This window comes from Phocoena sinus, chromosome 8 (assembly GCF_008692025.1).
Source record: "Phocoena sinus isolate mPhoSin1 chromosome 8, mPhoSin1.pri, whole genome shotgun sequence".
In the NCBI taxonomy this organism is placed as follows: Eukaryota; Metazoa; Chordata; class Mammalia; order Artiodactyla; family Phocoenidae; genus Phocoena; species Phocoena sinus.
In genome coordinates, this window is record NC_045770.1 from 47,276,462 (window position 1) to 47,299,610 (window position 23,149).

Below are 23,149 nucleotides of genomic sequence, written 5' to 3' on the forward strand. Positions count from 1 at the left end.
CATGAATTTTTTAAAGTGACTTCTGTGTTTTTTCTTTACCCTCCTTGAGGAATTTTTAAAGTTTCTTTTTTAAAAAAAATTTTTATTGAGTATAAAATACCACAAACTATGCATCATGTAAAGCACAGCAATCTTAAATTTAATGAAGTTCATGCATGAATTTTTTAAGGCTTTTTAATTAGGTCTATATTTATGCTTCATGCTTCATTGTCTTTAATACTTAGTGTTTTTGCTAAATGTAGATTAAGTTTATGATAGGTGTTTTAAATTACAGAGTTATTCTGCATTTGGTATATCATCTAATATGTTTTACTTTTCAGATGAATTGTCAGAGTCCAAAGAAGAGTCATCTATCCTGGATATTTCAAGCCAAAAGTTAGAGAAAACAAAGCAGACTTTTCCAGGCCCTGAGAATGGGTCCCAAATCAAGGCTCCAATCCCCAATGCCAGGAAAATGATCTATAAATCGCATGACTTAAAGCAAGATGATAACCAGTCTTTTCCTAGACAAAGGACAGACTCCCTGAACACAAGAGGGGCTCCAAGAGGGATCCTGAAACGCAATTCCAGTTCCAGTAGCACAGACTCAGAAACTGTTCGTTTTCCTCAGAACGTTGAACCCAAAAGCAAAATTGTGTCACCTGGCCTAACCATCCATGAGAGGATTTCTGAGAAGGAGCATTCGTTAGAAGATGACTCCTCCTCAAACTCACTGGAGCCATTAAAGCACGTGAGATTCTCTGCAGTGAAGGATGAACTCCCACAGAGTCTGGGGCTAGTCCATGGCCGGGAAGTAGGAGAATTTAGTGTTTTAGAATCTGACAGGTTGAAGAATGGAACAGAAGATGCAGGGGACATAGATGAGTTTTGCAATGATCCTAAGCCTTCCCGATACAAAAAGGCTTCGCTTTTTCAGCCATCAGCCTCAAGCCCAAGTACATCAAAAAATGAAACACATCAGCCAATGACTTCTGGTTCCTTTCCAATTAATGAGCACCATCCTCCCAAAGAAGTTTTAACTACAAGAGCACAGTCCACTGAGAATTCACACACCATCAATGAACACAAAGCTAACTCATCAGAATTGTCAAGGCTTGAATCAAAATTGTCCAGAAGCCCTGCTGGTAAGAGATTCGTCACTACCAGGCTCTAAAAACTGAGCCAGTGGGCTTGGAATGGCCAGGCCAGCCAGGTAGAAACCCATTTTGCTTTCTAGGTATTCCCGCTAAAATTCAAGCAGGTGCCACCGGGGAATGTTTATGCCTCTTAATGGGTTTGCATGTTTTCCTCAATCGCCAATAACTAAAAGAACCAGGATAGCACACTTTCCAGCACATTATGCTTAATCCAAAAAAAAAAAAAAATCATATCAATAATTTAACTAAACAAATTATAGCACTTTGAGGTAAATCAAGGTGTATATACAGAGTGAGAAATAAACATATGCTAATACTTTTGTACAGAGTAAATATATTATTACTCACCTAATGCAAATTTATCAATTACCATTTAACCAAACTTCGGTTTCTCTTTTAATTTCAGGAGAACCGTCACTTTCTTAGCCTCAAAGGATGGGAAACTAGACTTTAAATTCTGACTATGAAAAAGCCTCATACTTTGGCCTGCCCAGGGCCTCCATCCATTTGTTCTTAGACTTTAAATGCTCTGGAGGAACTTTCTCCTTCAGCTGGTGTGAGCTGAGAGGCAATGAGAGTACTGCTTTTCCCTGCTAACTAGCTGACTAGTCCTCTCTTGAAGATCTTAGAACTCTCAGGGGATGCCTCAAACTGCTTTCCTATGCCTATATGATTACTTCACAATTCTTATGTTTTAAAACAGAAGCAATGGGAAAAATCATTTTGTGTACTCTCTCCCATCTTCACTAAGTCCTAATCTAACTCTATGATAATTTTTATAGTCAGGAAAATTTACAGTAGCAACAGGCAAGTTTCTAACTCATTTACTCTCCTCCTCCCTTATTAGTCGATATTAAGTTGACCCTGAGTCACTTTTGCTCAGCCGTACACTTTCATACTTATTCAAATCAATCCACTTCTTAAAGGACAAAGCATTTCCATCACCCCTCTCCCTGGGTATTTTAAATCATTTGAACAGAAGAGAATATTTTTTTTAAAAAAATTAAAAATTAGCTTCTTCAAGATATAAAGGAACTCATTTTAAGGAAACTACTAAAGTTTGAATAAACACTAGCAAATAATTGGGTGATGCTTACTTAAATGTTTATCCAAAAGATGAAAAAAATTTCTTTGGTAATATTTTCCTTTGTTATAATCCATAGAAAAAAAATGGTAAACCTTTCCTGATTTTCAAAGTGCACCTGCTTTCCCACAGACTACCTTTCTAATTTTGTATTAACTATTTATTTTTGCTTTCTGATTTTTAAATCTCAATCTCAGCTCACCGTGAAGTCTGGGGAGAAGCCGTCATCAGCTAAACCCATTTTGGTTGACAGACAGGCCTTCTGGTCTCAGAGCTTATATACAAAGTCCTGCTTACTCATTAATGCCCTGCTTTCCCCCCTGCTTACCACAGAAATATATACAAGTAAATAATGGAGCATAAGAAGAAAATCAGGACCAAAAAAGAATGGTAAACTCTAATTGTGTGAATTATAAGGGTTTGACTTTAACTCTGAGCTTTAGGAGAGTCATTATCACACTCATTATATTATACTGGAAGAAAACAAAGGAATTCCTCAAAGGAAACAAAACATTATCTGGCATCAAATTTTTAAACTCTTATTTTTAAGGAATATACTTTCATTTGAAAAGTGTAAAAACATTTGAAAAGAAGAAATGCATACAGAATAAAACAATTATCATCTGTGATATCACCCAGCACTAACTATCACTAATGTTTAATTGTAGGGCCTTCCAATAATTTTCAGGCATGGATAGAATTTAAATTATGTTCATACTGTCCAGACTGCTTTTTTTTTTTCACTAACTGTAGTACAAGCATTTTTTTCATTATTAGTCTTCTGTTAAACAGACTAACAAAGAATTCTTAAAGATTTCTCAAAGGAACTTTATCATTACTGACATATATTTAATAGTATAATGTGTAGTTATGAAAGGAAACCAATATCCACTATGTGCCAATTATTGTATAAGCCTTTGTTGTTTTAGCATTTAGCCAGAGTTGATGATTAAAATCAAAGAGGTAATTTTATTAACTGACATCTCTGGTACATTTCAGGTGTAGCTAATGTCATAAAAATTCAACTCACGTAATTTTCAAGAACATGTATTGTGTAGCTTAGCATTTATAAGGAAGAGCAAGAAATGCTGAAATGCTGAAACACCTTTAGTCTTAACTAAAGAGAAAGCATGCCTGAGTTCCCTCATCTACATGTGCCATGTGCCCTGTGAATAAAGCTCAGAAAGGTCTCTCCCTACTTTTTCTTTTTTCTTTTTTCTTTTTTAACATCTTTATTGGAGTATAATTTCTCTCTACTTTCTTGGTAGTCTAGAAAGAATTTAAGTGTCCTTCCCTAGCCTCCTAGCCATTGGTTGGCAAACATCAGGGAACAGGTAGAAATCCCATTCTCCATCAGTCCTCATTTTACTTTGTCTCCCAGAGACTACCTCCAGCTTACAGATTGTAGAAGGGAAATAGGGGATCGTGGAGGAGCCTCTTGAGACCATGGTCCTCAAACTGAAGTATGCAAAACAACCCCTGGGATAGCTGGTAGGAAAGATTCCTGGGCCCCATCTTCAGAGATTCTGGTTCAGTATACCAGGAGTAAGGCCCTTGGATGCAAATATCCTTCTTGCGCCATTCTGATGTGTTGGAGGGAGCTCCTTGTTTAATCTTCCTTGAACGTTGTTTTTCTAACTTCTGAAATCTCCTAAGTCTGTGTTTCTCGAACTTGAGTGTAAGCCCTCTCTAGGGTTTATGAGTGGGCCAGTAGATAGGTGGCGTCATAAAATCAACATGATGTATCTTCCTGGAGTGTCTATTTTATGCAAAGCTTTGAGAAAAATTAATGTTTAAAATGTAACATGGGTCAGAATACAAAATCTACTTGATTTTTTAGAATAAAACAGACACTTGAAAGAAATTCCCCAATTCGGCTTACATCCCATACTTCCAGGGGCCTATGTTTACCTTCCTTTACTGTTATAGGGCATCTTTGGTAGAATATCTTAATTAGGATGGTTTACATTATAACTCCAGATAAATGCTGATATAAACAGCTAATGGTGTAGAAAATGTAAATACAAAGTGCCTTTTTAAAAGATAATGTGAGTGATTGAATAATAATTCTTTAAGCATTCTCTTTTCTTATTTAGAAAAGCATTTCTGTGTTGCAGATGAACTGTCTCGCGTTGAGCCTGAGTCATCTCAGGTGCCACATCTCAGTTCTAGAGACCATCAGCAAGGTAAGCCCCGTCTTCTCAAGTCCCTAAAAGCTAAGACGTCCTCATGCTCTGGTCCACATGCCCCTGAGATAAGGAAGACAACCGATGATTCCATATCTAAAGTCCTAGACTGGTTTAACCGAAGTTCTCATTCAGATGACAAGAAATCATCTCTCGAATATTCCCAAGAAATAAAGCCCAAAGGAAAAACAGACTCAGAGTCACGGATTGCTGTTGCCTTGGTGACAGGTGATACCGGTCAAAAAGAAAATGGCTCAAAGGCTCTGTTATCCACGAAAGTTGAATTGACACCTGTGGGATCTGATTCAACATTCCAGGTAGAGGAAAATATGCCTTTTGGAAATGGCAAAAATGTGAATATCAAACCCAGAGCTATTAATTTGTCCCCACAAGGCAAGGAAAGTCCAGGCATACTGCAACCATTTGAAATCTCTAGTCCAAATCAAGAGAGTAAAACTGTGGACTATAGCCAAGGTTCAAAAAACGTAGGAGAAGGAATTGGGGTACTTCCTCCAACCAATAACTACTCCTACAGTGTTTGCAAAGGATCTCATGCAGAAGATCAAGTTCCACGCAACACTAAGGATGTTGACAGTTTAGGTGAAGAAGAGCCCAAGCTTTGTGTTTATGAAAAAAACAGAAGAAAGTCAGAAGTGAATTTTGACTCTTCAACAGTTATCGAACAATGGAGTTTGAAAGACAACGTGAAGGCAGAGAGAGAGAGCAAAGGAAGAGATAGTTACATCCTAAAAGCTTCTTCAGAATCAGAGACTATTGAGTCACCCCCTGAGGCTACCAACAATAAATCTCCTTGGAAGGAGCCTAAGGTCCAACTACAAGAAGCAGGTGAGGTTCCCCAAAACCAAGTGCAAAGAGAGAAATACAAAAGAGTGAGTGACAGAATATCCTTTTGGGAAGGTGAGAAAGCTACTGCTAACTTAACTCATAAAGAACCGACATCTTCATTTTGTCAGGAACGACTTTCTGCTAAAGCATATCAGCCTGTGAGGTCCATGGACAGTTTATCTACAGGCTGTAGTAAATATAATAATCAAGTCACTGCCAAACAAGTGGTCCTAGATAAGGATGGTCAAGCAGCCCATCTCTGCCATTTTTATTCCTCCAATAAAACTAAAGAGACCAGGCCCCAAATATCAGGTCCATCCCAAAATGATCCTTCAGCTGGCCAACCAGGTAAAGTGTCTCTGTTTCAGAGTAAGACAACTGAGCCTATGAGAAGATTACCAGTGACAGACAGTTTGCATTATGAAAAGGACATTACTTTTCCACCACTGCAACTTCCTTCAAATGTTGGGAGTGAAATACATACCTCTTTGGAGAAAGACAGATCTCTAATTGGTGAATGGAATCCCAACTTTAAAGTTATATCCCTAAAAGAAAGAATGGATGAACCCAATACAGAACAGGTCTATAATCACTCTCAATTTGAGAATTTGAGAAAGTTTTGGGACTTAGGAGCCAATCCAAACAGTCAAGATAATATTGAGAAGAATACTACCACAAGCCAAAAAAATTCTGTGCCTTTTAATAGCCAGAAACGCAAAGAATTCAGTGACATTAAATCATCAGGAAAAAATACCCATGAAAGAGAGACGCTTCTAAGCCAGAAAAAAGTTCCGGGAAGAGAGGAAATAGAGAAATTAAATTCAAAGAGCACACTCCAGGTGTTACCAAATGAAACCACATTTCCATTGAGACCACCCAGAAAGTCCACTCATCAGTTGCCAGGATATGAGTCATCAAAGGAAAACATGGGAAAAAATACAGAAGGGTTTGTTACTCCAGTGTTCAAGGAAGAAAAGGATTACTCTGACCGAGAGATTCAAGAATCCCTTGTGAAAACAAGTGTTTTCTCTAAAGACTACAGAGACGCGTTTAATGACAGCTTACAGAAGCTGCTTTCAGAAGCCTCATCACCAGTCATCCAGCCCTCTGGTGGAAAAGTTCATAAAAAACAAGCGCTTGAACCAGGTATTTCTGAAAATAGGACATGGCCTCGAAAGACAGATTTTGCTGATACCGAGGAAGAAGCCAAAAGACCTGAGGAGATCATTAATGAGCATATAGACAAACCAGTAGCTCCTCCAAAGGTCAATTCGAACACTTTGACTGCTAGTCTAGACAAACTCCTGAAGGAAGCAACTGGACCTCCACCCTCTCCCTCGCAAACCAAATGTGAACCGGCAACCAGTAGGATAGACTCTGAGTCTGAAGAGAGTAGAGTTTATGAAAAAGGGATAGAATGGAGTCAGAACACATCAGCCTATCAGAGAGAGATACTAGCTTCTTTTCCAGAGGCAGAAACTTTGGGAAATTCAGCTCTCTCCCAGAAAGCTCAAAGTGGTGAGTGCCAGCTAAACACGGAGAACTTGTTTCAGATGGCTGCGGAAGGTTCTAACCCATTGGATCAACCTTCCTATCACCACAGAAAGGGTTCTTTTGGGGATGTGGCCAACACTCCCCAAGGTATGCCTTCTTCTAAGGATGCTCATCTTGTTCCTCAGAATAAGGCACTACCTTCTCAAAGGGAATTTCTGAGACTGTAGAAAAAGTTCTTCTTCTATCCAAACCTGCACTGAATGATGTAAAGGCTGTATTACAAAAGCTACTTAGAGAAGCTTTGTTGACTTATCCAGTAGGGAGGGAAGTAGTTTCTGGAGAAGTAAAAGCAGAATTTCCTGAAGGCGTGCAGGTAGAAGGTAGCCCCTCAAATTCTCTGGGAGTTATCCCATCACAGACTACAATGGACAGCATAGTTCCAGACAGAAAGGATTTGTATTCCTTCAGTGTAGTTCCTGATAAAACTCATAAAGTTGGATCTTATTTAGCTGCCCAAATGCCTCCATCAGAACAAACCCTTAGCTCATCTGCTTCTACTGTTGCTCAGGATGGCAAAGAGTTATCTCAGGAAGTGACAGAAACTGTGAGGGAAACAATTATTCAACCTAAATCAGAACTCCTTGAATTCAGTGCTGTCTTAGAAAAACTACTGAAGGAAACAATTGAAAGCCCCTGCTCAAAATATGACAGTGATACAGGGACTCTTTATTCATCAAAGTTAATAGGTAGTACTGAGGTGCCCAGGCAGGCTGCTTCTGAATTCCATCCTAAGGAAATGAAAGAAACAGCAGAAAAGTCTGAGGCTCCATCAATTACTGGGAGTGCTTTTGAGATTGGCTTTGAGAAACTCCTTAAAGAATCATCTAATGGTCCTTCTTATCAGCTCCAGGTGTCAGTGAAGGAAGAAACTCCTGAGAAGGAGCCTTCACAGTCAAAGCAGGCCAGGTTCTTGGGGAAAGTGCCCTCTTTTTACTGGACAGCCTCAAAGGCCTCGGAAACGAAACTTAAGAGTAATGTTTTCAAACCTCAAGTCAGGCAACGTGATAAAGTGTTGGGAAGAGACAAAGCTGACTGATTTACCAATAGATCTCTGTGGTTTTGAAAGTGGGGTTGAGATCCCTGGAACCTCACAACTTTCTGTGGACCATGAAATAGGGACCACTGAAACTATAAAACCCCCAGAGGACAGAAATTATGAAAGTGAGGTTGCAGTAGTTTGAGAAGGGGCTTTTCAGGAGCTTGGTTTCAAAGAGGCTCCTGAAGCAATGAACGTGCCCAGAAATAGGCAACCCATTCCTCTCCTGACAGACAAAGAAAACTCTACAAAAATAAGTAAAGTTGAATTGATTCTGGCATCACCGTATAAGAGACAAGGGAAAAAGGAAGAAAAAGAAGGTTTCTCTGACTCTGATATTTCAGATGGAAACATCAGTTCTAAGGCAGAAAGCTGCAGAAATACCTCCAGTGAGCATTTTGAGGTTTTTAACTGATTGGTTAATGAGTTGATTTATGTAATGCTGACATAAAGGATGGTGTAGTTTTTAGAATTGGGATTAATTTGACAATCCCAAACAGTACTAAATTCTTCCTTGTACTTCAGTTCTCCCTAGATTTTCTTAATAAAAAACTACATTTCCTTTTATCTTCTTTAATCAGATGAGTTACAAAGAGATAGCTTTACCCATCAGGCAGTGTTTCAGAATCTGACTTTATTCTCACTGATCAGTGATAGAATTTTTAGGTTTCAAAAATATTTTTTAAAGAACTTTTGGGGTTTAGAGAGTACCTCTAAAACATCCAAGTGTGCTTTTCTCTTGGAGCTAATTAGAATTTCCTAATTGGCAGTCTATACAGGAGTCTCTAGTAAGATTTGTGGCAAGAAACTCCCATACTGGTCACACATTTCCCTTTTTTTTTTTTTTTTTTTTTTTTTTTTGAGGTATGTGGGCCTCTCACTGTGTGGCCTCTCCCGTTGCGGAGCACAGGCTCCAGACGCACAGGCTCAGCGGCCACGGCTCACGGGCCCAGCCGCTCCGCGGCATGTGGGATCTTCCCAGACTGGGGCACGAACCCGTGTCCCCTGCATCGGCAGGCGGACTCTCAACCACTGCGCCACCAGGGAAGCCCCACATTTCCCTTTTAAGAACAGTAGTTTACCACATTAGTGGCTAAGTACCAGGAACAAAGTGCAAGGCTGGAAGTTTCCCTTGAGATACCTTGGGCTGTGGTGTTTCTGTTGCCACTCTCTCCCTCTTGTTTGCAATTATCTGCAGGATCCTCCCCTTCTAGGGTATGCCTCAGTCTGATGACCTCACCTGATTCCACCTATAAGGGCATTGTCTGGCCTGCTGCATTTCTTTGGCTCCAGCCTTAGCTAAGTGGATGGAGATCTTAATCAATTACCATATTCGCCTAAGTGGACTTGGGCTTCTGGTTTCAGCCAGGCTATAAAAGATAGGGCTTGTCTCGGTTTGCTATTCTGAGCAACCTGGCTATTTTGGGAGAGAAACCCAGGAACAAATAGGGATTAGAAGTTAGCTGATTAGAATGATGAAATGATAAAGGATGCTCTCTGGCTGGAACATTTTAACCAAAATTGCACAACGACTAATGTTGATCACCTTCCTTAGTAGAAAATTAATAGAATTTGTCATTTTCTGGCTCCCTTCAGTCTCAATGAGAACAAATGAGCTTTACTGAGTGGCTGATTTGTGAGGTTTGGGCTCCTTGGCAAGTAGCTGTGGGGCCTATTATTGAAAACTGACCAAAGAATCCACCTTTAATCCTAAGTAATCAAGCTGAAGCCCCTTTAACATTTATAACTGGTGAGAAAAGGAAAATGAAATACCAGTCTCTCAAACCAGACATATGCAAGAGCGTTAAGGCAACATCTTAAACTTGTTGAAGTAGACTTTTACTAAGCTACCCCATGAGTTACTAGGCCAAATTGACCTATAGGAGGTGAAGGGCTTGTAAATTTGCACTTACTTTACAGACTGTTGCTTAATGTATATGGCTGTGTTAAAGTATACCAGCATAACTGATTGAACAGCAAAAAAGCCTATCTAAAAAAGAAATAATCAATATAAATAACCACCCAGACAGACAGAGCCCAGAGAAGATATTTTAAACTTATAAGCCAAGTAGGAGGTATAAAATAGTACATAGTTTTGTATCTTCTAACCTAAATTACTATTTTTTAAATTAATGGGTGGGGGTGGAGTGAGAGTAGGGAAGAACCTGACAACAAGGCACCATAATTTTGATGAGCAGCCTAACATGTTTGACTTGTGGCTGAGGTCTTAACCAACCAATACCTCAGTATGTTCCTTTAAAAAGGGGGAGGGAATGCTGGGAGATCGCGCACGTGATTAGTACACTAAAGCATATTAAAGTCACTAAAAAGGTCTGCAGTAAGAAACCATTTAAGTTTGAACACAGTGTCCCAAATCTAATTCATCTTAGGATCCATTTACTGGAGAATGCCTATTAACATTGGGCAGAACTGGGATGCATTTCAGGAAAGTATTGTCTAGAGAAGTAGTTCCCAAATTCATCGACTCATTAATGGAATCATTCGTTGATTTAGCAAACATTTTCGAAGTGCCTGTTGCCAGCCACTGTTCTAGTCACTGAGACTACAACAGTGATGAATGAGAGTACTCAGACCAGGGCTTATCCATGATGGAGTTTCCACTGTCAAAATGGAACAATTAAGGACTATCTAGAGAAAAACTTTTATAAGATTAGATGTATTTAAAGAACTGTTCTTATTCTGCGGTTATGCGCTTTTTCTTCCTTTTTTTTTCCCCTTGTGGTCCTAAAATGCCTTTCCTTTTATAAAATAAAGGCATTAGTAGATAATAGAGACCTCCCCCCACACACACACACAAATGCCTTAGTAAAATAAAAAGTTGACTACCTCATGTCATTACCCAACATTTTGTTGGAAATTTCACCAGTTCATGAAACCCAAAAAGCCTACATTTGTTAATCTGGAGAATTCACCCATCTGTGTACCCAGTTATACACAGATGTTAAAACATCTGAATCCTGCCTTCTATGGTTTTCAGCTAATTATTTTAATGCTCGTAAAACCATTTTGTGGCTGTCTTCAAAAGCTAGAAGTGAAGGGGAAAGATTCAAAGTCTGGCACAGAACAAATGATGTGCCTAAAATAGAGGTGTAAAAGACTAAGAGAGCACATTTCTGTTAATGTGGGAATCTTGTTAATCTTGTTTCTGTATCATTTATGCTTACAAATATTTCTTGACCAGGAAAGTTAGTTAAAGAATATACTAATATTCTTTAGTGGAGAAATTTTATTTTCTTCTGTTGGAGTGCTTCATAGCGTGAATAAAAGTATCGAGGCTTACGGCATAATGCCTCCTTTCAACCTACCATTTCAGTGTCCGTTGATTATTAAGAGTTTGGTTGTTTTCTTTTTTCTTTTGTGCAGTATTCATCGGTTTTGTCTTGCAACAGGTTCAGAAGAACCCAGTCCTGTTTTGAAAACTTTGGAAAGGAGTGCTGCTAGGAAAATGCCTTCCAAAAGTCTAGAAGATGTTGCATCAGATTCATCAAGTGAGAATAAAGTTTGCCCCACTGTTCATGCCCCCATCTCAGCTTAAAAATGCGTATGTGCTCTTCTGTGGCCTCACTGCATGCTGTTGTGCACTGAAAACCCTAAAGGGGGGTTAACAGATGAGAATAACTTTTCCCAAGTGAACTGAACAGGCTCAGCCTAAAGTGGCTGGAACTTTGCTTTTAAAATAACGCGTGAGGTTTGGTTACTAGAATACTAGGTTTCCTTGAAGAATCCCAGTTTGAGTGTTTATTCAAGTACAGTGAGTTTTAAAAGACTGGTAGCTAGTGGTTCTAGTGGTAATAGCTAACATTGATTGAACACTGTGTGCCAGGACTTGGCTAAGTGTTTTACATGCACTTTCCCGTTTAACTGGCATAGGCAACCCTGTGAGGGACAAATTGTTACTCCCATTTTACAGATGAGGAAAGTGAAGTTCACAGAGGTAAAGTAGTTTGCTTCCTATCATACAGCAGAGCTGGGACTCAAAATCAACAGGCTATTAACAAGAGCATTTATGAAGAGACCGTGTTACATATGACAGTGTTGGATGTCTGATGAATTTTTGCATGATATAGAGATGAATTAGTCCCTGGCTTCAAGGACTTCGCTTTCTCTTTTATCCCTTTTCATGCATTTCTTTTGGATAGTGGAATTATAAGCCCAAAGGCTGTCTGACATGCAACACTTCAGGCACACTATTCCCCACTGGCTGCTAATTTAACTGGTGAAGGATTTCTAGAGTACTAACATACAGCATAATGTATATAGGGCCTTAGAGATTGTGACTTCTTGGGGTTTTGTTCTTAATATTTTTAAGCTAAAATGCACCCCTGGGATTACAGATGGTCATGCGAAAACTTACTGAGTGCAAGTTAACCACTGCCAAACTCATATGATTAAAATTGACCATTGTCGTGTTTAGAATATTTTTACACATCTGCGATTGAGACTGAAAACTCAGATTTTAAAAAAGAAAAAACTACGCCACTAAACAATTCTTAAAATTCAGAGATTTTCAGGGCTCTGGGGGCAGTAGAGTCCCAGTTTGGAATGCAGTCCTCACCCTACCAAAGATCTTGGAATCTCAGGGTTGGAAGGGACCTTGAAGGTCACCCATTCCAAACTCCCCCCAGTACAGGAATTCCCTCTAAAGCCCCCTTAACAGGTGGCCAACCCCCCACATCCGCCTGAATGCTTCCAGAGAAGGCGAGTCCAGTCCTTTGTTGGACAGCCCTGATTGTTCTTCCTGATGTTAGTGATGGGCCCTGAGGGAAAAAAAAAAAAACCCCAAAACTCAGCAACAATTGTCCAATTTGGCAGACCTCTTGCCTGAGAAGCACGTGGCTATTTCCATGGTGCAGCTTTAAAGTACTCAGGAATGCGTAGAGTTAAAATAAAAAACACCATCAGCTGACGGGTATTCCTGCATGCTCCTTTCCAAATACCGATACCCACTCTCACACGAGCCTGCCAAGATTCCACTTAGCAGCTGGTCCCCAGTTACATCTCTTCAGTTGACTTCCCAAGCAAGGCTCCCAGAGGCATACACAAATGATGATGCATGCACAGAAATATTTGTTAATGACCGTGGGTTTGAGAAGGTGTTAGTCATGGCTAGCATCTTACCCTTTCCAGAAGAATAAAGAGGCTGTTGCAGCCCTGTGCTTTCTCCTGCTGCCAGCCGATTGCTTGCTCTGAGCTAACCCTCTAACCCTTGGGAGTCCGTGTGCAGCAGTGTGCTGATGTAAGCTGCATCGGGGCTGAAATGGGAGCTCCCGCTATGGCACTGGCTCAACTAGCTAATCTAAAGGGAAAGTATTTTGGGGAAGACATCTTGGTTGCACCCCTCACCGCATCTTGACTAATTGCTTCCAACTCCGGGGGCTTCCAGGGACAATCTCACTGTTCTTTCTCGGCAAGGGTCAGTCGTGTTAACCATTTGTTAATTTCTCCTGCACAGATCAAGCAAAAGTAGATAATCTGCCAGAAGAATTAGTGCGTAGTGCTGAAGATGGTAAATATCTTTATGTATTTGCATGTCTGTCTGTGTATTAGGTTCTGGGATGGTTTGGGCAGTCACCGGGATGCAGCTGTTAGAGAAATAGAAGAACGTCATTTGCTGCTATGTGATGAATTGTGCCTAAGTTATTATAAAATGGTTCTGACTTGGTGCATTTAATACTGCTTGTATTCTTAAGGTTTCTGCTGGTGATACTGTTGTGAGGATCTCATCAGAGACCCTTGGGAAGCGAGGGTTTTTAAAAATAGGAAATTGTATTTCTATGGGTATGAACAGATTTTTGCTACTCTGACTTGCAAAACTCCTTGTGAAGGCAGGGAGAGTGGAGTGGGTTCCTGGGTTAAGTTATTCCTATATTTGATTCTCAAGTCTCAGCATTTAGATCTCTCTAGGTATAACTGGTAAAGATTTAAGGTCAAAGGAAAGGGTCCCAGAACAAGAGTGGAGATCCTGCCTCTGCTTAACTAAGTATAGACCAAGGGTGAAATTAACTGATTCTGAATTTTTAGGAGCCAGAAGGTCTTGCAGCTTGTCAATGGATCAGGTGTTACTTGGTTCAGTTATAAAATGAATAGGGTAATAGTGGTGGGAGGGATGGAAATGAGTCTGATTTTTATGGTTCAGCATTTATGCAAACATAAATATAATTTATACTTGTATGCTAGAATTTCGTTTTCTAAGTTGCCTGCACTATAATGATAAAAATGTATATTAACTGAGCTTTCTCATGTAAAATGCAGCAACAGAGCTCTTCAAAGGTCATTCCTTACTTTTATGTAATCGTTTTGTCTTTCTCATTTTATGTTTACAACCTCCTCACTGAAGGAGGTGGGGCAGTGATTTTTATCTTCATCTTACAGATGAGAAAAGCTCGGAGAAATTAGGTGATCTGTCTGAGCTCTTGTAGCTCGTCAGTCAGTGGGAGGGTGGGGACGGGCATCTCAGCTTCACCACTCCTAGCACAGTGCTCGTTCCATTTTCCATGCTGTGGCTTATTGAGTGAGAGGAAAGACACTGCACGTCTCCTGTGGTGGATGTTGGCTATTTACTTGAACAGGAGACCTCAAAGAGGCTAATGAAGAATTGCACTGGGGAATGGAGGAAAGCAAGCTGAAAAACTGTCAGATGTATTCTGCAGTCTTAGTAGTGAAACTGACATTTGAGCTTTATTTTCGTGTCTCTTTCATCTTTCTGTTAAAATGGTATTTATTCTCAATGTTGCTCTTCTGAGTAGATCAAAAAGCAGATCAGGAACCAGATACAAATGAATGCATTCCAGGAAGTGAGTAGCAGGATCTTTCTCACAAATGACTGAATGTTGCCGCTCTACATGGTGTTAAATGTGCTGAAATAACTAACCCCATTAATGTAGCATTTATTATTATACTAAACTCTTGCAGCTTACAAAACTATTTCATTCTGACAAGGGTTTTATTAAAAATATTTTACTACTATCTGTGTTGAAAGATTAATTCATGATTCCACTGAGGGATAGTTATATATATTTAGAATTTTTACGTATACATATGTATATGTATTATACATACACACGTTATTGCTCAGTACTGTTATACTTTTGCCAGTCTCTCTGCTTTTTGAATCTTTACTTAAAATGAAGTTGGCACCTTCTAATATCACTTGACTTTTATGTTGCAGTATGGTCTGGAGTACTGGATCTCTTATGGCCTTTACGCAAGGCTATAGACATGAAGCAATTTATAATGTACCTGGACCTAAGAAAGAACTGTACTTTGACGACTAGTATGTAGTATGGTCATATATGCCTCTCTACGTTATCTATAGGAGCAAATTTTATAATGCACAGGGTTTAAGCTCTGAGGTTCATAACTAAACTCTAGTATAGTTCAATATAAAGCAAGTGAACATCTGAATCTCAAGTCGTAAATGTATGTGACAACATAGTTGGATCTAGGGGGTATTATGCTAAGTGAAATAAGTCAGAGAAAGACAAATACCATACGATCTCACTTATATGTGGAATCTAAAAATACAAAACAGAACGCAAACTCAAAGATATAGAGAACAAACGGATGGTTGCTGGGGGGCATGGTGGGTGGGAAAAGGTTAAGTTTATTTTATAACTTAACCTTAAAAGGTTAAGTTATAAAATAAAAAAGCTGTGGGGATGTAATATACAGCATAAGGAATATGGCCAATAATATTGTGATAACTTTGTATAGGGACAGATGGTTGCTAGACTTATGGTGATCATTTTATACGCAAATGTAAAGTTATTAGTACACAACATAATATTGTATGTCAACTATATTTCAATTTTAAAAAAAGAAAGAAATGTATGTACACTTGTGGTAGCTAATATGCATCAAGTAATTAATATCCACCATGAAGAAAAGATAATGATTATTTACCATTTTCTGTTCAATCTTAAGACTGCTGTTCTTAACTGTGACTATTGTCTTGAGTACAAATGGTGCATTAAAAAGGTGTTTGTGGAGGCTAGCAAAGCATGCAGATATGCATGTGTGTCTTCTTGACGTCCCTGTTTGAGGTGGTTTCACAATCCTAGGCACTGGAGGGTTGAAGATAATGATACACACACCTGCCCTCAGGAGTCCACATAATTTTTAATAACAGTTTCCCAACAGTCTTTGGATGTGCTGATGGTTCTTAAAGAGAAGAGCAGCCAAAGGAAGGAGCCATTAGGTAGAGAAGTGCTGGTGCTTGAAAGCTGTGACATCTCATCTGAAATCTGAAACTTTGCTCATGAGGTTCTCCTGCCAGAGATGAAGGAGCTGAGCTTTGGCACATGACCTGACAAATTCTTAAGAACCACCTAGGAAAGAAGGCAATCCAGGCTTCAGCCCTTGGTGTGTGTTCTCTGTCCGGCTGCTGCAGAGGAAACAAGACTTCTGTCCCTCAGGGGTGTTGGGTAAAGAGGCTTTTCCAGTTGCTTTTGAACTGGCAACTGAATACTTAAGTTTGGGCATGCTAGTTTATCTTTCTGTGTTTTGTTCAACATTTAACTTGAGGAGTGAAAACAAAACATAGGCATAGACAGTGTATGCCTATATGTCTGTGTCTTCATATGTGACCTCCTAATTAGCTTAGTTATTGGTCAAGGGAAATAGGCTAATCGTGTGCTAAATTCTGGGTAAATTAATTTCTCTTTTTTGTGATCTTTTCCAAGATGACTCTTAATGTCTGGGCTGGGGTTATTCCTTTTCTCTAGTAAAGAGTGTATTCTTACCACAAGACAAAATGAAAAGCATGATCAAAACACAAATAACTAAAGCCCAATAAGTGTAAAACTGACTACATTTGAGTAACAGATACATACTTTTGAAAATAATAGGGAGTAGTGTTATGATAAAAAAAGTTTTACATATTCATTGGGCTACATTGTGCCCTTGCGGGATCTACTTTTATACTGCTTCAGTATAAGTCACCTGAATACACACACACATGTGTTATTGTTTAATGGCAAGTAATTAAAGTAGGTCTCATCTTGTGAGACACCATAAATGTATTTTGATGCATTTGTGAGCCTAAAGCTAGGTGAGAACTATTATGTGAATGAGCAAATATTTAATATGTGTAGTTCAAGTTTCTGTCTTCCTTCATTAGATTTCTTTTAACTAAAGATGAATTTAGCTAATGCTCAGGACTAAATTTGGGCCTTTTGAGTTATATGTAGAAATACAATTTGATTTTTATTTATCTGTTTTCCTGGTATCTCTTTCAATGAGAAAGTCAAGTCAGTATATTTATATCACACTGAAAAGATAATTTAAAGATTTCCTATCAGATAATGTTTATTTGTTTAGCAAATATTTACATAAGGCCTAATATGTGCCAGACACTGTTCTAAGTGCCTTGAAAAATATTAAGCCATTCAATATAGAAGCTCTGATTCACCATAAGAAAAGCTTAGACATTGTCATTCTTAGGCAAAGAAGAAGAAAGTTTTCTAACTAGAGTTACACAAACGAGGAAGCAAATTCATCATCTTATTGTGACTTCCACACACATACTTACTGTATCAGAAAGAAACCATATGCTACATTTTCATAGTAAATTCTTAGAGTATCTTAAATTGAACCATTCAGACTTGCCTTGGGATATGTCTATTGAAAACTCTCTGAATTGAAGGGTATCTAAATAATTTCCATTTTCAAAAAATAATTCGTTTTGAAATTGTAGTCTTTCACGACTTTCTGAGGGCGAAACACTCTTACAGGTAATCCCAGCAATCACTAAAGAAACCAACCTCCTTTTAGACACTCAATAGCCAGAAAACTTCTATGATTGAGTTGTGTACAAAGATCCTTGCTATCTGATGAAATAGTTTTTCAGCCTGCAGCATGTTAAAAATGTAATATATCTCAAGGAGATGAACCAATAAAGTACAGATCTTGTGGTTCAAAGCTCTAATGTGAAAAAATAACAGTTAAAACCAATTCACATTGGTTGTAGGTTTCAGTATAATTCAAATCCGGTCCTGCAGTCCAGTAAACCTAGTGGTTTTTAAATTTTTGTTTTCTATTTGGTTCAACTCCTTGCTAGTTCTCTCTCTATAACTGCATGTTGCTTACCTTATGGTCCTGTGCATGTGAACTACTATTCCTTTAACCAATTTACAAAAACATCTCTGTTCATAGACAAAAGAAAAGTGTGTTTTCAATTTATGCCTTATGTTTGTCTGACAACTGTGAGGATAATTTTGAATGGAAATGCTACTGTTTAGTTTCCACAGTGCCTTCACAACCTGATAATCAGTTTTCCCACCCTGACAAACTCAAAAGGATGAGCAAGTCTGTTCCAGCATTTCTCCAAGATGAGGCAAGTTTGTCTTTCGTACCTTCCGAAAAATCGAACCAAATAGGTGGATTTACTATGCCAAGGTTGGTGTGTCTGTATTCAGCCATAGCAGAGACCGAAGAGGTCAGCAGGACTGACCTTTGCCTCTCATGTCAATAGAGGTAGTGTTGTTAGTCCTGGAACAAGGCAAGGCACATCTCATTTGACTCATACAGTAACTCTTATTGGTGGTGAAGTCAAAGTGCATAGATTTGGGAATGTGACTTTTGTTTCAAAGTGGGTACAAAATAAGAAATCCAGCAGAAAAATGTTGGCATGAGCTCCTCTGTAGTTTAGAGTACAGTTGATTTGTGAAAGCTAAGTCTAGGTAGCATGACTAGCTTGAAAGCATATGTTAAAATAGTAAAGTAACAATGACATAGCAAACTTTAAGGATATCAACTGGGGGTAAGCACTTTACGTACATTATCTCATTTAATCCTCCATTAACCCTGGGAGGTGGGCACCATCATTATCCCCAGATATTACAGATGAGAAAACTGAGAGTAAGAGAGGTAAGGTAACCTCACTCAGCTAGAAAGGGGTTAAACCAGCACTGGAGCCCAGATCTGACCCCCGTGCTATTAACTACTATACCTACTGTCTCAAGTAAGAACATGACTATTACCTATTATTCATTTGGTACCTAGTAAGTACCAGGCACTTGATATTCGCTCTGATGTCTAACTCTCACAAACAGAGTGTGGTAGGTACAAATTTCTCCATTTTATAAAAGAAGAAAGAGCCTCACAGAGGTTAAATAACTTTCCCCAAATCCAACAGCTACTAAAAAGTAGATCTAGGATTTGAACTCAGGTCCTGTGACTTAACTAAGATTCCATGTTCTTGCCACCAGCTAGTTAGGAGCCTGAGCTTTGAGGTTAGGCACTCCCAGTTCTGGCCATGCTACTAATTTGTTACGTGATTATGGACAATTTCCTTAGCTTCCCTGAGTGCTTTCCTAGTACCTACCTCATTAGATTATGAGGGGTCAGTGAGATAGTGCAGGGAAAACACATAGCACAGTGCTGTCACAGAGTACCTTAATGTTAGCTGTTCCCGTTTGCAGTTTTGGTCTGATTTTTAATGGCGAAATAAAAGCTTCATCCTTAAGTGTTCTCTTAGTAGATGGAGTGTAAGGAAAGCTCTGGACAATATATAAATTACATCCCTCCTCCCCCACCGCCTGGGCACCGTTCTATCTACTCTTGAGCCTTAGATGAACTATATCTGCAAGTATTCAGCCCTTGCATTTGCTTAAGAGCCCACATTACAGTTCCTTTGGAAAGAATCACTCATTCTTTGAAACTAACTCATTAGCTGGAAGCCAGCATAGGCACCTCATGGAGTTCCTATGGTTTTATACCTTTGTAGATATGCTTTGGTATTTGTTGGTCATATGAATGAACCATCTAATAATTTGAGAGGCCAATGATACCTGATTGGCCTGATTTTTTATTTTTCTCCTCCCTTCAGTTTTAACCTGCTGCCTCACTTGCTCCACACAAAAGACAGTCCAAATTGTTTGAGTTTGTACATCAGAGATACCAAATTAAGCTGCATCATTTTACCTTTCAAAGTACCTGGGGTTGGACTGAATGTTAAAGGAAGTGGGATGAAATCAGACATTGCTTCTTTGTCTACTGTCCCTTTGAGGCTTAGTGTCAGTCACATTTGTTGAGTACCAGCTTTATGAAAATCAGTGTTCCAGGTCATCAAGACAAGGTCCTATCCTTCCAGTAATCACTAATGCTCTGATGTACCAGGTAGAATGTATTACGGCTATGATAGGGGGAAATGGTCTGTAAGCATGTGGGAAGGGAGTATGATAATAGAGACATGAAAAATGTATGGATTTTTTTTCACCCTTGAGGAAGGATTCTTTTCTCATCCATATAAATCATAATTTTTTAACCCTTTTCTTAATCTGCGTTAGGATTGGCATCTGTTACATTGACATGTAATTGCATGGGCCCTGGAATATGTTGGCATGAACTAATCACTCCTCCATAAAGGTGTTTCCCTAACCCCAGGAGCCACTGAACTGCTCCATAAACTCTCTAACCCCAAAAGGAACTCATTCTGAAGCATAAATTCTTAAAGCTACCATCTAATAAACTATAGATCTAAATATAATAAAATTTATTATTGTCACTTTTCTTTCTTGACCCAGGTAAATATTTCCTGGGACATATTTAAAATAAGTATGTTGTTGCTATTTTTTTTTTTAATTTGTTAAAATCTAATGTGGGCAGAATGTACAAATCAGTATACTTCCCTATAGCAACACAAAAGATAAGCACAATAGCACTATAGAAATACCTAAGAGGTGGTTTAAAATTATATATACACACATATATACATATGTATAAAAAACTTGAAACACAGATCAGATTAGCATTTGTTTCCCCTAGTTTAATAGTGTCTCAAGTAAAACGAGACACTATTGATTTTTAGGGAAGTTAAGCCTATGTTAACGAGAGGAATGAGGCATGACCTTTTATGATTTGATAGTAAATGTTAGACCATTTATTGTCTAGGTAAAGTTAATTTCTCATATGTATCAACAAAGTTTTCCAAGCAATACGAATGTATAATATTAAGAGAATGCACCTTGGGGCCACCTTGTAGGTGAAACAAATCGCTTTGTTATTTCAGTACCTAACCACTGCTCGCCTCCTACGATGAGGTCCAAGGCAGACCACCCACCCCGTCTTGAATACCATTCCTTGGCAGTTAGCACTTTGACCTTGGAAAATGTCATAGATCAGTGGGATACCAAGATATTATCTTTATCTAAACAGATTTTGATCTTGACTCATTCTGAATTTAAATTTTGTATATATTGTATGATGTTTTGTAGAGTGATGACAGAGAAACAGATACAACATCAGAAGGCAGTTACCAGCTCAGCAGACACAAGAAGAGCCCGAGCTCTTTAACCAATCTTAGCAGCTCCTCTGGCATGACGTCCTTGTCTTCTGTATGTAAACAAAGGCTTCATGTTAATATCCCTCTGCTTCTGCGAACCTTGCTCCACCATGCTCCTGCTACTGTAAAAGGACCTTTTGTTGTATTTCTCAGGTTCCAGGGGCATGAGAGCTTTTTCTCTAACCCACAGTTGGCTTCTGGCTAGCCAAATCTTCCTTTTTCTCTGTTTTAATCACAAGAGAATTCATATCCAAAATAAATAAATATGGTTTTTTGGATGTAAGTACTTAAAAAATAAACCTAAATTACCAACAAAATGAACCACTAAATTTTTCTGTGCAACAAATGGGGTAACTACCACAAAGTATGCTTATATCTGATATGCTTTTATATACTGTGTGCAGGTATAGAATTGTACCTGTCTTTTAGCAAGACTTTTATTCTGATGAATGAAAGTAGTGATTCACATAAAAGAATAGGAGAGGCGATTCTTTGCCCCATAGAGGGATTCAGAATGGAGTTTTCAAAGGAAAGCTCCCTAAGTGTAGTTGCTCAGATTTGATTTAGAGAATTTGACTTTACCCAGAACTTTCATAAAGTGAGGTAGTTTTGTGTGTGCATGTAAGATGCGTGTAGAAATATATACGTAAATATGTCCGCAGACACTTATCCAAATATCTCTGATATATATATACACGTGCACATATCTCACCAGGTATGCTAAACAAATGATAGATCTGTGCTTAAATTCTTACTAGCCTTGCATTTTTCAAACTCTTTGTAAAAAAATCTATTTAAATTGAATTTCTGCTGATGACAGTCAAATATATGGCCTTGGGAAGGCTTTAAACTTCCTTCATCAATCATCCATTTTCTGCCCTTCCTGACCTCTAAAAGTGTATGGCTCAGTAAGCATTTTCTTAGGTTCAGCGGATGGGTAACATAGTAAAATTCCTTTTTAGTGCCTTGGAAATTTGATAGAGCAATGTGTCACTGTGATTTGTGTGCCTGAGGTTTCTCACATCCTCTTTCTTTAACACTTTAAACTCTAAGCATGCCTAAAAATGGAACTCTGAATGCCCCCTACCATAAAATCACCCTGCTTTGAAATGAGTCAGCATCTAAAAAACTTTGCATTTCACTTTTCATCTATGTCTCTTAGAGGCAATTTTTGTTAAACACTAGTCATCGTGTCATGTATATCATGTCAGGTTGCCTGTGTTGGTATGCTTTTTTGATGCCATATTAAATTAACTGCTTTTATGTGCAAACTAGAGAAATAATGGCAAGCAAAGATTACATCCATGATCCTTGTGTTGGGTTCAAGAATGAGATAGAGACAAACACTGCGTGTTTCCGACGCTTTCAGGTGAGCGGCAGTGTGATGAGTGTTTATAGTGGAGACTTTGGCAATCTGGAAGTGAAGGGAAATATTCAGTTTGCAGTCGACTATGTGGACTCACTGGAGGAGTTGCATGTGTTTGTGGCCCAGTGTAAAGACTTAGCAGCAGCAGATATTAAAAAACAGCGTTCGGACCCGTAAGTACATTTTGGAGTCACTATTTTCTCTTAGTTGCTCTTAATCTTATAGAAATTGGGAAGGAAAGAAAGTAATTGAAGGGAGGGTATGTGTGTGACTGTATTAAAAGGAACGTTTGGGAAAAAAAGTTGGGGGGAAATGCTGTTTACTTTATAGATTCATATGCCAAACCTACTAAATTATAAAAATATCAGAGAAGCACAAAACGTTTCAAGTTGGAAGGGACCTTTGAGGTCTTTTTGTCCTGATTCCTTCTTTTTACAGATAAGGAAACAAGGGACAGAGAAGATAAGAGACTGTTTACATAAATTCAGCAGCAAAATGAGGAATGATGGGTTGAGCCCCAGTCTCTCTCCACACACTTTCAAACTTTCTCTAGGATTAGGGACACGTGGGACATACTTTATAATGCTCTGCAGTGCAGAAATAGTTAAGATTCTAGAATAAGGTAGTTTCCGTATTTA

General features: G+C 38.7%; 1 protein-coding gene across 1 annotated transcript in view; it reads left to right on the forward strand.

Annotated features, from left to right (window-relative positions):
• Nucleotides 1-23,149, forward strand: part of SYTL2 (synaptotagmin like 2) — a 100,969-nt gene that overhangs the window by 67,015 nt on the left and 10,805 nt on the right. The window contains 10 exon segments of the mRNA XM_032641674.1: nucleotides 321-1,124; nucleotides 4,338-6,956; nucleotides 6,959-7,832; nucleotides 7,834-8,231; nucleotides 11,253-11,351; nucleotides 13,316-13,369; nucleotides 14,610-14,657; nucleotides 18,102-18,196; nucleotides 21,078-21,197; nucleotides 22,515-22,684. Of these exon segments, the coding sequence (XP_032497565.1) occupies nucleotides 321-1,124; nucleotides 4,338-6,956; nucleotides 6,959-7,832; nucleotides 7,834-8,231; nucleotides 11,253-11,351; nucleotides 13,316-13,369; nucleotides 14,610-14,657; nucleotides 18,102-18,196; nucleotides 21,078-21,197; nucleotides 22,515-22,684 (5,281 nt within the window).